The sequence below is a fragment of the Ailuropoda melanoleuca genome, chromosome 6 (assembly GCF_002007445.2).
Source record: "Ailuropoda melanoleuca isolate Jingjing chromosome 6, ASM200744v2, whole genome shotgun sequence".
In the NCBI taxonomy this organism is placed as follows: domain Eukaryota; kingdom Metazoa; phylum Chordata; class Mammalia; order Carnivora; family Ursidae; genus Ailuropoda; species Ailuropoda melanoleuca.
Window position 1 is genome coordinate 100,861,542 of NC_048223.1, and position 12,553 is coordinate 100,874,094.

The 12,553-nt window shown below is 43.2% G+C and overlaps 1 protein-coding gene across 3 annotated transcripts in view; it reads right to left on the reverse strand.

Annotated features, from left to right (window-relative positions):
- Positions 1–3,571, reverse strand: part of HPSE2 (heparanase 2 (inactive)) — a 696,190-nt gene extending 692,619 nt beyond the window's left edge. For all 3 annotated transcript variants that reach the window (XM_034663118.1, XM_034663117.1, XM_034663119.1), the window contains exons 1-2: positions 3,197–3,571; positions 104–261 (exon numbers count right to left, since the gene is read on the reverse strand). In XM_034663118.1, the coding sequence (XP_034519009.1) occupies positions 104–261; positions 3,197–3,483 (445 nt within the window). In that variant the 5' untranslated portion in view covers positions 3,484–3,571. The remainder of the gene's footprint in view (positions 1–103; positions 262–3,196) is intronic.
- Between the last annotated feature and the right edge of the window lie 8,982 nt (positions 3,572–12,553).

Here is a 12,553-nt window from a genome sequence, read left to right on the forward strand (position 1 = left end):
TCCAAGTCCGCTACTATCCCTACCCCACCCCACATACACAGGAGGGCTCGCTCCTATTCCTCCAACTTCCCTCACCCCGCTAGACTGGAAGCAAGTTTCTCACCATCCTCATAGTTTTTGAGATAGTAATCCGGACCGGGGCCCCCGCGGCTTTTCGCCGGGTTCCTCAGGTTCTGGAACTGCAGGAAGTCGGTCCTTTTGCCCCCGAAGCGAAGAAAGGCGGGCGAAAGTCCCCGAGCCAGGGTCACCAGACGCTTGGAGCTGCAAGGATAGAGAAAGAGAGAGGAAAGGATCGGGGGAAAGCGAGAGGCGCGGGGCACCGACCAAGGCCCTCTTCCCACTCTCCGCGAGCGACCTGGCAGAGGCTACGGGCTGTGTCCACCCCAGCCCGCTCTCCGCGCGGGCCCGGCTGCCAGGCTACGCCTCCTGCACCCAGGCGGCTGCGGCCCCCTCCCTCAGACAACCCGACGCTGCTCACCAAAGGTACTTCTTTCCAAAAGGTTAGTCTGTTTGTTAACACAGTGCGGGGGGCGGGGGTGAGCACTTCTGCTGAGAACACCAGGCTAAAGCGCAGTTGCCCAGCTTTTGCCACTGCCCGGAAAGCGCTCCCGGCGGAGACGCGCAGCGCGCGGACTGCCGGGCTCCGACTTTTGCCAAACTTATAGACTGAAAGCCGAGATCTGCCTCCTCCGCCCCAGGGGCACCCCAACCTCTGTGGATAAGGTGAAACCTGCCTCCTTTCTTTTCTCTCAGACCAGGTACCTGAGGTCGAGTTCGTTCTTTTTTTTTTTTTTTTTCCCTTCCTTAATGCTAAAGTTGATTTTCCTTCAACACTATCTTGTAACAACCGCATCCATCTCCCAAACTCTGGACAAGAGATTCCCGGGGTAAATCCTTGCTTTTCTGAGAACTCTACCCACCCCTGCCTTGCACGGTAAAAGTAATGTCTCTTTGGCCCCTTAAATAATTCAGCCTGATCTCAGGAAAGGTAACATCCTCCTCCCCACTCTCTGAGTTCAACTTCATGTTTCCTTCCTACGTGGGGCCCTTTGGAAGCAAGCTCTGGGAAAAGTAGTTTGCCGAAATGCGGAACCTGCTCATTGGAGGAGACTCCAGAAGCACCAGAACAACAGCATTTACATGTATTTAGGTTCGGGATTTCCACAAATAAATAGTTTTAAAAGCCAAAAGCTATTTCAGGGAGGGATAAAGAAGATGCTCTTAGTGCTAAGACGATCAACTGTTGAATTCTAGATCTGTAAGTTATTTTTAACGCTTTGCTGGTTCAGGTTCTGAAAAATCCAAATCCTAATGTAGAAAATACACAGGATCATAAAGGGGGTGGACGTGAAATCAAAAAGCGGAGGACTATAGTTTCGAAGAGTTGCTGACAAAGGTGGTAGCCACCCCGAGAAGTCCGGTGGCCGGGAATGTCGTTTGGCCGAGGACTCCGGGACTGCGTTCTTGGGCGGGCGCAGTCAGGGCATCGCATGGGCCCGCGGCGGGCAGACGAGACACATCCGTGCCAGTACCGCCCGGCAGAAAAGGCATTTCCAACAACTGTTCATCCCGAAGCCTGTACAGCCAATGCAAATGCGCCCCGCCACGGCTTCTTCCCCGAAAAGCTGCCTTCCAGAATCTTTCCTGCAGCATGCAGTTAACAAGATGGTTTAAAAAGGGAGGAAGGAAAAAGAAGTCCGAAGGAATCCGCGCAGCTGGAGTAATGCTATGCAAGTGGGGCGTGTATTTCGGAAAACCCCCCGTCGCCCCCAACCAGCGGACGAGCTCTGAGACGCGCTCTGCTGCACGACAGAACTTCCGAGGAGGAAGCCGGGCCGCGCGTAGCTCTTCCCGCCTTCCCAGCAGAGGCACCGCCAGGAACCGAAACGGCCTCAGCGGCAGCTGCAGCAACACCAACCACTCAGTCCTCCCGCAACGCTCGCTCCACGTGGAAGGAGCGCTCCACGTGGCGCCTCCCGCTACCGGCCGCGTCCGCTAACCTAGCTGAGGCCCGGGCAGACCCGCAGCGCTGAGGGGCGGGAGGATGCCAGCAGCAAAATGGATTTCGCGAGGAGTGAAAGATACTCACGAAAGACGCGCGGCGGACGCGGCCTCCGGGCAGAAAAGTGGGACTGAGAGAGCTCTCAGGTCTCTTCGGGAGATCCCACAGCTGAGGCTCCAATTTGGAGGGAATTTTTAATAACTCAACACTGGATTCGACATTGCAGACGATTTATTTATTTTTTTTTACACCACAACTCTGTCCCTGATGGGAAGGGATCTTAGTTGCCTAACTGCTAAACAGTAACAACTCAGGGAGAGAGTGAGCCCAATTAGATCCCAAGCCGTTGAATAAGGGGGGAGTTCATGATCACAAACCACCCGGTTTGGTAATCCTCTGGTGCCGAGTTCGGACCTCCGAAACATCCCCGGAGTATTTCTAGGACACTTTCCGCTCTCCTTAAATACCCTATGACTGGAGCGAGAACTTTTTTTTCTTTAAAGAAAAACTAAACTATGCAGTTACCGCAGGAGATTTAAGGAGGAGGGACTGGGGGGCCATTCGGTCTATAAAAAAACATCTTACAAAGTCCTGAAGTCTGGAGACGACAGCAGAGGATATAAAAGAAAACTTCAAAAATCCGATCCAACTTGCCCCACCGCTCAAGTCTCTGCTTAAATTCGTTTTCTGTCTTGGAGTGGGAGAGGACTGACAAATCCATCTTTCCGTGGAAAATTCCACTTTCATGCGATCCCCGCTTGAACACTCACACACACACAGGCACACACTCTCTCTCTCACACACACACACCCATTCCTCTCGGGTCTTTGTTGCTCCAGACCTTTTCTTCGCTTTTGTAACTGCTCTGAACCTCTTGTTTCTTTTTCAGAAGGAGACGGGGAGGCTAATTGTGGATATATGTAAGCACAACATTTTTTCAGTCATAACTGATAAGTTTCTGAAATGCCTTCTGCATTGCAAACATGTGCATCTTAATAGAAAACATTGCTTTTCTCAATCACCAGTTAAAGCCTCACAGCAAATATTCCAGGAGGAGGAAAACCTCTTTTCTTCTCTTTGTGAGATCCGCTTGGCTTATTTTCTTCTTCTTCTTCCCCCTTTGGAATGGGGGATAGGAAGGGGTGGGGGTTGTTACTTTAAAAAAAAAATGATCCATGGAAGCCCCTGCCTTACCTTAAGAAATCGAGCCAGCCATCATGAATGATGGACGGATCCAGCTGCAGAGAGAGGAAGTTCTCATTGACTGTCCTGACTGGGTTCTTGGTGCTCACATCAAGTAGAATCAGAGTCTTTTCCTTCAAACCTGGAGCTCTGTCTACAGGCAAGGGTCTCCTGTCTCCAACTTGGGAGGAAAGGGAGAGATGGAGCAACAGAGCCAAGAGAGCCACCGGGGCTAGGCACGCAGGGGGGCGGGAGTTGCTGGAGGGCATGGCTTCAGGGAAGGCACAGAGCACCCTCATTAAATCCCTCTGATTTAAACCTCTCTTCCTACAGGGTCTCACTGGTGACTAATTGTCCTTATCTAAAGTGTATGTCTGTCTGCCTCCCCCCCCCTTTTTTTTTCCTTTCCTTTTTCCCCCCTCTCTCGCTCTCTCTTTTTTTTTTCAGTGTTTTGGTGCTGGTGGAGCGAACTCACGCCCCTAGCCAGCCTTCTCAGTGACTCGTGCCAAGAGTACTCGTTCACCAGCACCGCCCCTTTAAGAGATTTCGACTGCAGACATTTTTTTTAACTTTTTAAAGGTGAGGGGATTGGGGGGGGGAGGCGGGAAGTAGGAGGAAGGGGGGCGTTGTACCCTCCTGATTTAACCCTCTAGGGTCAGGAAGCAGAGAGAGGGATCGAAACGTATGGTTGTAACGTTTTGGGTACGGGGCGGGACGTCTTGTTTTTACTTCCCTCCCAGCGAGGCTTTGGGGAGGGCGGTTCTAGCTTCAATCCCGACACGAAAGCCCCAGCGCCAGCCCTAGGCGCGGGAGTGAATAGTGCGCACCCGCCGCGCGCCGGTTTCTCCTGACAGCGGCAGGCATATCTTCCTCTCTGGGCCCTTCCCTTTGCGTTGAAGGAGCAAGAGCAAGAGTGGTTAAGTTGCAGAGGGGGTCCTGCGGCGGCGACTGTGATTCCAGCCAAAGCACAGAGTGCAGATGGAGACTTCATGGACACAAGTATGGACCTCTGCTACACGCTGGGCAGCCACACAGAAGCATCCTCTGACCTCAGTAGGGAAAACAGTAGCCAGAAGAAATACCGAGTGTCCTGGTCAAAGGGCTTATCCGCCGGTAGGGGCAAAAGGCCCCAGGCTGCGCGTGGCTCCGTTCTGCCTGCAGCCAAGGAAAAAGTGTCTTGGGGACTTCAATATACGCTGACTTAGGCCAAGTCAAAGCAATCTGGTCGTGCTTGTACGGTCTCAGGAACGCTGCGCCCATCTGAGCCATGGCTTGGCCACTCCACCGCACAGGCAGACTTGCCCTTCCAGCCCCTCCTTGAGGCTGACCATGGGGTTATCCCTCCTGCAGGGAAGTGCACCTTTATGGTGCCAGAAAGGCACAGAGTAACACAGTTGGGTTTTCATAACTGGCCAACAGTCACAGCCAGTGTCTGCCGGCACATAGTCCCTGGGTGCTCGAGAACAGCCAGGAGCCGTGTGGTGCATCACCCGCCCTGCCTCACCAAGCCCAACCCACACCATCTCTCAGGCGGCACCATGGGTCTCAAACCCAAGCAGGGAAAAGAAGTCGGGCCCAGTTTGCTGTACTCAAAGTTGTGGCCCCACTTTCGGCTTTTTTCTGGAACAAAAGGGCCTTCTACTTGGCAGATGAAGATAACTATTTTATGCATAGTGGGTATGCTAGAGGGTCCCAGGGCCTCCAGATATCAAACAGGCAAAATGCAGAGCAAAGGTTCTGCCCAAGGGTGGATGTGCAAATGGCAGTCTCAGAGCCCAAACACTGAAATGGCAAACTGTCTCCCCTCTCTCCCCCCAGATAGGATGAAGGAATCTGAAAAGGGCTGGAGTGCATGACCTTCAGCTGAAATTCCCTGAAGATCTTCTACCAAACTAAGCAACCAAGAAATACAGAGGTTAGGTTGGGTTAGACTGGGAAGTGCCATTAAGACCTTCTAGAAGTAGGACTGCATAAAATGAGGCCAAAAGAGAAAGAATATACAAGGCATATTATTTAAAGATGATTTTAAAAACCAAGATGTTATATACTGAAGTATTAGATGTGAGCTTCCACCCTTAAGGCCTGCCTGCTTCTTTTGGTTCCTGAAAATTTCTGACACACCTAAATCCTTTAAAATGTGTGTGTGTTTCTGCGTGTGGGTATGTGGTATAAGTTCCCAAAGAAATTACTATAATTTGAAAATGTGCGCTGAGCACCTCTTGAGATGGTAACAGCTGGTGAGCAAAGATTTTTATTTATCTTTACATCTCCAGACCTAGGCACTTCACAGGCACTCAATAAATGTCTATGAAATATATTAATGGTAAATCAAATCATGCTCAATACACTAAAATCATATAGTGCTTTCAAGAAGAATGTGGAAAAAAATAAGACTTATTTGTCACAGCAAACTTTGTTTTAGATTACGGTTCAGTAATTTGTTTTCCCAGCTATTAGCATTTTCCTGGTCACCTCCTTCAGGAAATACCTTACAAATTCAGAAGCCATTAATCCATTTGCTGTATTCAAAATTAAAACTGATTATAAATGTTTAACATGGAGTCAGATTTTCCAAGGGCCTAAACACCCTCTGGCTTACAAGTGAATGTACTTTTAGAAGCCACATTAATTGGGACCAGAGGACAACCACATAAATGAAATAAATCACTCACCCACTAGATAGCTATAATTAATGTACCTTTCAAAAATACCTACTCTTGGGACTAAAGATGAACTTGGGTATAACGAGAATCTGCCTGGTTGTTAATTTTATCCACGATTTTTGCTTACTTACCCAACTATTCCATAATTGTTTGATGTCCTAGTTACTTTAACAAATATTTAATGTTCTCCTCAGAATCTGTATGTAGTACAAAAATCAAAACAGTGCCTTTTTTTTTTTAATTCCTGATGAAAACCATCTTCTTTAGTCTAGCCATTGAAATTCTATAGTCATGCACAGCCTCAGGACATCGAGGCAAAGAAAGCAATTCAGTAACGTTTAAGGAGTTCCAGATAGCCCTGGTTGACTCCAAGATGACCTGATTGTTTGGTCCTTTGGTCTAGTTTGGATAAAGATCTTCACGGGGCTACTCTTTCCAAATAACCTCCCCTCCCCATATCATGGCTTTTGTCTTGCTTCCTAATCCTAAATTATATGCTGTAAGTAGCTCATTATTAATCTGTATATTAGATTAGTTTCTACTCTGGTTTCTGTGTGCTGAGTGGCAATGACCCTTACCTCTGTTCCGTCTTAAATGGTAATTTCCTAGGAGATAAGAAGTGGGACCTCTGGATAAAATGTGAATTATTGGGAACTAGATGCATCTCCTTGGAAATGCTCTTTCTGATGTTACTGAATGAGCCTCATAGATAAATTCCTTTGATATCTAGGAGTCTAGTTTCCCACACCTGCAAGATCTTGTAGATTATAACTCAGTCAGTGTTTTTCTAGTCTATGGAATTTCAAAATAAATATTAGTGGGGAAGAGCTGACATATATTTGCCAACTTATTTTGTCTAGTAAGGACCTTAAAAAAATCTACCATTTATCACTATTATTTCCCAAAAGAAAAAAAATTTAATAGCCAAAAAAATTGTTTTAAAAAGCTGAAATGGTATGTCAAAAATAAAGAGCAAGTGTTTAAACTAAATAAATTTAGCTCCATAAAAAATCACTATAGTATTTCTATCATTTCATCTCAGACCAATAGAGATATGCCAGTGACCAATATAAGTACCAGTACTAAGGACTGGGCCTACTGCTACATCCTGTGTTCATGGCCAAATTCTACTTTGTAGTATACAGTACTGCTGCAAGATGTGCATGCTTTTTAATGACGGTCTTGACTACAGTAATTTCTGTCCATTTTGCCTATGCTTTTTTCATACTTTTAGCCTGTCACAAACTCACTGACTCTATATGCCACCTCTCTCTTTCTATTAAACATTCAGAGCTATAGTTATTTCTATACCCATTTTCCCCTTCTGGAAGAATTATACCTAGATACCAAATAACAAGAAAAAAATTCTTTCCACAATAACTGGAACTGGGAAGCATGAAGCCATAGCAGCCAACCTGCTATCTCATCACTGCCTGTGGACTTATCCACAAAGACTGTTTATTGAGATCTTGTGGCCCCATGATGGTATTCAGAATTATACATACGTTATCTTATTAATCTTATCAAATAACTCTGAGAGGTAAATATCATTCATTAGTATACCTAGTTTACTAGGTAAAATTGACTCAGAGATGTTAAGCAACTTTCTCATGATACACTGCTAATAAGTGGCAGCAAGGATTGAAACCTAAGGCTACCTGACTCCAAAGCCTGTAGCTGTGTTCTTAACCAACATACTCTACTGTAAGTGGCTAAAATATTGCATACCTTTTAACAGTATGTCATTGTACAGTTGAAAAAACCTTGGACGAGGTGTTGGAAACCTGAGTTTAAGTCCTGACTTTGCCAGATCCTAGCTTTATGACCTTGGGTAAACTTTGTAACTGTTGTCTCAGCTGCCTACTCTGTAAAACTGACATAATATCCTAGAGTAAAAAGCAAATGAGGTTATGTCTGGAAAGGGTGCTTTATGAATTCCAAAATAGTATACAATTGTGCTACTGGTTTCTTGTTATCTCTTATTCCCTCTCTCCCATACTTGCCACAAATACATTAATTGATGACTGGGGCAAGAATTAGGTTACATATAAAGAATTTAGTGATAAAGTTGAAACAAAAGGTCAACTCTAATACAATGTCAATAAATGCAGTAATAAAGCAAGTATGTACCACATAGTTAAACCATGCAGGCTCTTCTGCCTGTGACTAGCATCTGAAAAAGGAAGAAAAGTTAAGTTTTACATGCCTCCTTCAGTTTTCTACTAAGACAGGAGAGGGCAGAAGAGTGGGCAAAGGACAGTGCTGGGGAATAACAAAGACTATGTCTCTGTCATGCTCAGAGGAATAAGGGAGGGCAGCACTTTCTCCATATGGAAAGCTGCAGGAGAAAGGAATTTATAACTATGATTGCTCCACCTCGTTATATAAGAAAACTCAAGCTGGGTGGGTTTTGTTCCCATTGTTCCCATCAAGCAGTAAACTTATGTGGGGAAGATCATAATCATAATAAATGCAGTTAACTCTAATGAGTTCAGTTCAAAATCCCTTAGCATGTCTCGGGTAGGGATGACAGTTATTTGAGAAACTGCTAAGGTGGAAAACCAAGTAACAGGAAAATAGATTACATTTATTCATGTCATTAGCCACATTCATTGAAGTAATTTTACTATCTTAGCCCATTTTGCCTTTTGTACGTACATTCAGATTAGTCCTGAAAAGCATCATGTTTTATTGCAAATTGCATGGGCTTTGGAGTTAACAGACTTTGATTAAACCCAGTTCAGAATTTACTATCTGCTCACATGACCTTTGTTGAACAAGTCATTTATTCTAGCTGAGCCGCAATTTCCCCATCTACAAAATAGGCTTAAGTATACTTCCCTTCACGTGTGCTGTGAGAATTAAGGAGGTAACATCTTTAATTCTTGGCACATAGTTACTATGCAGCTATCATTTTCACTGCTTGGGTTTCATGGTAGAAATAAACATAATTTGCATAGATAGGGGGGAAGAAATTTATACACCTGAAACCTAAGATTTTGAAACAGTATAATAATAACTTACAGGTGTACATTCTCTTTTATGCTTACAACATAGATAGGACAAGCTTTACCTCATTACTCAGGTAAGGAAATACAGAGTCAAAAAGTTCAAAATGCTGGGGTGCCAGGGTGGCTAGGTTGGTTAAGTGTCCGACTCTTGATTTCGGCTCAGGTAGTGATCTCAGGTTCATGAGTCCAGCCCAGCATCAGGCTCCATGCTGGGTGTGGAGCTTGCTTAACATTCTCTCTCTCTCTCTTCCTCTGCCCCTCCCCCCCTTAAAAAAGTTCAAAGTGCTGTTTCTTAAAGAATCTGAGGCTAAAGCCAGTTCTACTGACTGATAATCAGACTATACTCTTGGTATGGTTGTTACTGAAAATACCTGAGAACTTTTTACATATAATGTTCCAAGACAAAAATTCAGATTGCCTTTCACATATTCTATAACCTCATTAACTATAAGTTGTTTATACATACCTTTAAACATCTAGACCACTTTCCTAGTCAGACAATTCTAAGTATTTAATTAATGCTAAAGATAATTTCTAAGAAGCTGAATATGTAAATCTTTTTTTTAAGATTTTATTTATTTATTTGAGAGAGAGAGCGCATGCACAATTGGGGGAAGGAGCAGAGGGAGAGGGACGAGCAGACTCCTTACTGAGTGCAGAGCCCAACTCAGGCCTCCATCCCATGACCCCATGACCCCAAGACCATGACCCAAGCCAAAACCAAGAGTCAGACACTCAGCCAACTGAGCCACCCAGGCACCACTTTATAAATCTTATTTATCTCAGTATATCTCCTATTTTAGTATCTACATTGAAATATGTAACCCCTAATAAAATATTTGCATGAACACAGTTGTGTTTGTTGACCCCCAAAGAATGATTGACTATGATCGCATTTTCTTTTGTTCCCTAGGCTAACAGCACACTTGGACCTTTTTGAATATCCTAATGTGTTTAGTTCATAATAATCAGAGTGAAACAAATACCAGCAATAGAAAGCCTACCAACAGGTTCAGTCCTCAATAATCAAAATCAGCTAATAGACTACTTATACATACAATGGAATATTTTACCTCTGCCTATATTAACATCTGGATCCCTAACTCTTTGGAATAGTTTTGTTGCCACATAAGCATACCCAAGTCCTTCCCTGGTTCAAAACCAATTATGCTAAACCTTACCTACCTTAACTCTCACCAGATTTTCCAATTCTTCTAGTCCTTTTGGTCGCCTAGAGACAATGATGTGCTGTGACCTTTAGAAAGTATGCTTCATTTTCACTGGTCACTTAAATATTACATTTCTCTTTTGATTTTCTGAAGCCTAGGCAGCATGATACTGTGTTTAAATACTTTTAAATGCTATTTCCCTTTCAGGAAGAAATAAGAATAATCTGAGAATCAAGGGTCACTGATATTCAGCTCTGGCTGCACATTAAAATCACCTAGGAGCTTTTGAAAAATAATTCTGCCTTGGGGCACCAGGGCAGCTCATTCAGATAAGCAGTGGACTCTTGATTTCGGCTCAGGTCACTCTCGGGGTCCTGGGATGAAGCCCTCCTTGAGCTCCAACTCAGTGGGGAGAGTCTGTGTATCTCTCTGCCCCCCCCCACTCAAATTCTCACTCTCTCTCTCAAATAAATGAATAAAATCTTTAAAAAAAAATATGCCTTGGTTCGCCAGCATATATTTTGAGAACTGATTTTGAAGTGGGGCCTCAGCATATCCTTGATCCATTGTTATACAGTTCCATTTGGTTTCTAGTTACAGAGAGCAAAGTTAGATGGCAAGGGATACCATATTATTTCCATCTATTTGATTCCAGGATTTCAGGTAATGAGGAGCAAGAGTTCAAATACTAAAGGATATCTAAAAAAAAAAAAATCAGAATCTGTTCTGTTCCTAAGTTTAGACAATGAAAGTTCAGATAGTGAGAGACCATCCTCCAAGGAGGAAAATTATGCAAGTAAATACCACATATCCTCTTAGCTTTAATAGATCTTCAACTGATTATTTCTTTATTCAAGAAATGTTTTCCCTTTACACCATCTGATTGGCAAAATGTAAATACTGGCTAACACTAATTGTGGATGTGAGGAGAATGCAACCTTCTTGCACACTGATGGGAGTATGAATGGGTTGGACCATTCTGAAGAGGAATCTGGCAATATTTAATGAAATTACATATGTATATTCCCTAAGATCTAGTAATCCCACTATGGGCATAAATTACCCAAGCAACTCACAAAAGACTCACAGAAGGACTTGACTGAGGACAGTCAGTAAAGCACTGATTTTAATACAGGGGAATTAGAGAAACTAAGATGTCCATCACAAGGAAAATGGACAGGTAAAATGAGGAGGGCAGCAGATAGAAGCAATGAACTGAATGTAAATACAAGAACATGGATGGGCTTTAAATAGAATATGTAAGGAATAAAAAACCCAGAATATTATAGAATAATAACATTAGTACAAATTAAACACACACACAAACCAATATATTTTACAAGGATACAAATATATCAAAGGACATACATCAGACACATGAGAATTGATGCCCATAAGATAATCATTCAAAGGAAAAAAAATAAAACAAAAGGCTTTACATAGATCAGTGTTAAACATTCTCCTGCATTCAAGGTAATACTCAACCAATTTTCTAGGGAACAATAGGGAGAAATATTGAGTGCTGTCTACAGGCTAGGTAGTGTGTCTTCCCCCCACCCTTGTAATCTAAAGATATTCTTGCCCTTGGAAACCTTACAGTCTACCCGGGAAAATGAACAGGTTAACAAAAATCCATTTGGTAAGTGCTATAGTAGAGTTTGGTGAAAACTGCTGTGGAGCACTGTAAGGGATTATGATGTAATATTAATTTGTGTGTGTGTGTGTCTGGTACTTGATACATATGTAATTTCCCATCACAATGATAACAAACATCATACTTTAATGAGTTGGGCTTTTTTTTCTTTTCTTTTCTTTTTTTTTTTTTTTTTTTAAACCTGTCTCCAAGATTTCTCCTGTCTTTCTGCTTTGGTAATGGCTAGGGGTTGCCAGTTGTAGAAATGCTGGAGTGCCATCTGCTGGTAGAAATGTTTTAAATTCCCTATCTATCTCCCAATCCATTTTCAAAAACAAAAACTATCACATTTATCATAGGATATCTGGGCTTGAAGGCGTCCTAGAGATCAGGAGTCTGGTTTTCGAGGAGGGCAAATATCTCCTTACAAGAGTGCATCTAATTTAAAGGAAATGTACGTGCGCGCACACACACACACATCTCTCCTATCACCACTGTAAGCTTCACAGAACTCTATAGTAAATACAAAGCTTAGTGTCTAAATTTTCCTAGATATACATATAAACTCCTTTAGAGGGGTCCACAGACATGTTCAAACATTTATATAAGCTCACTTTCCAGGAAAACAATCTTATTAACAAGGCTGCTTACTGCAGTGCCAAAGGAATGAGCTTCAAGGTCAGACCTAAGTCCATCTCAGCTTTTCTATTACAAAGCCTTAAGGAAGTTGCTTAACTTCCCTGAATCTCAATTTCTTTATATGTAAAATAAGAATAGTAACCTAATTTACAGAGTTATTATAGTAATTTGTGGGGGTATATGTAAAACTAAAATGCCTAGCAATGTCACAAAAATCTTTAATGGCTAAACTAAACCCCAAATACTAATTGAAA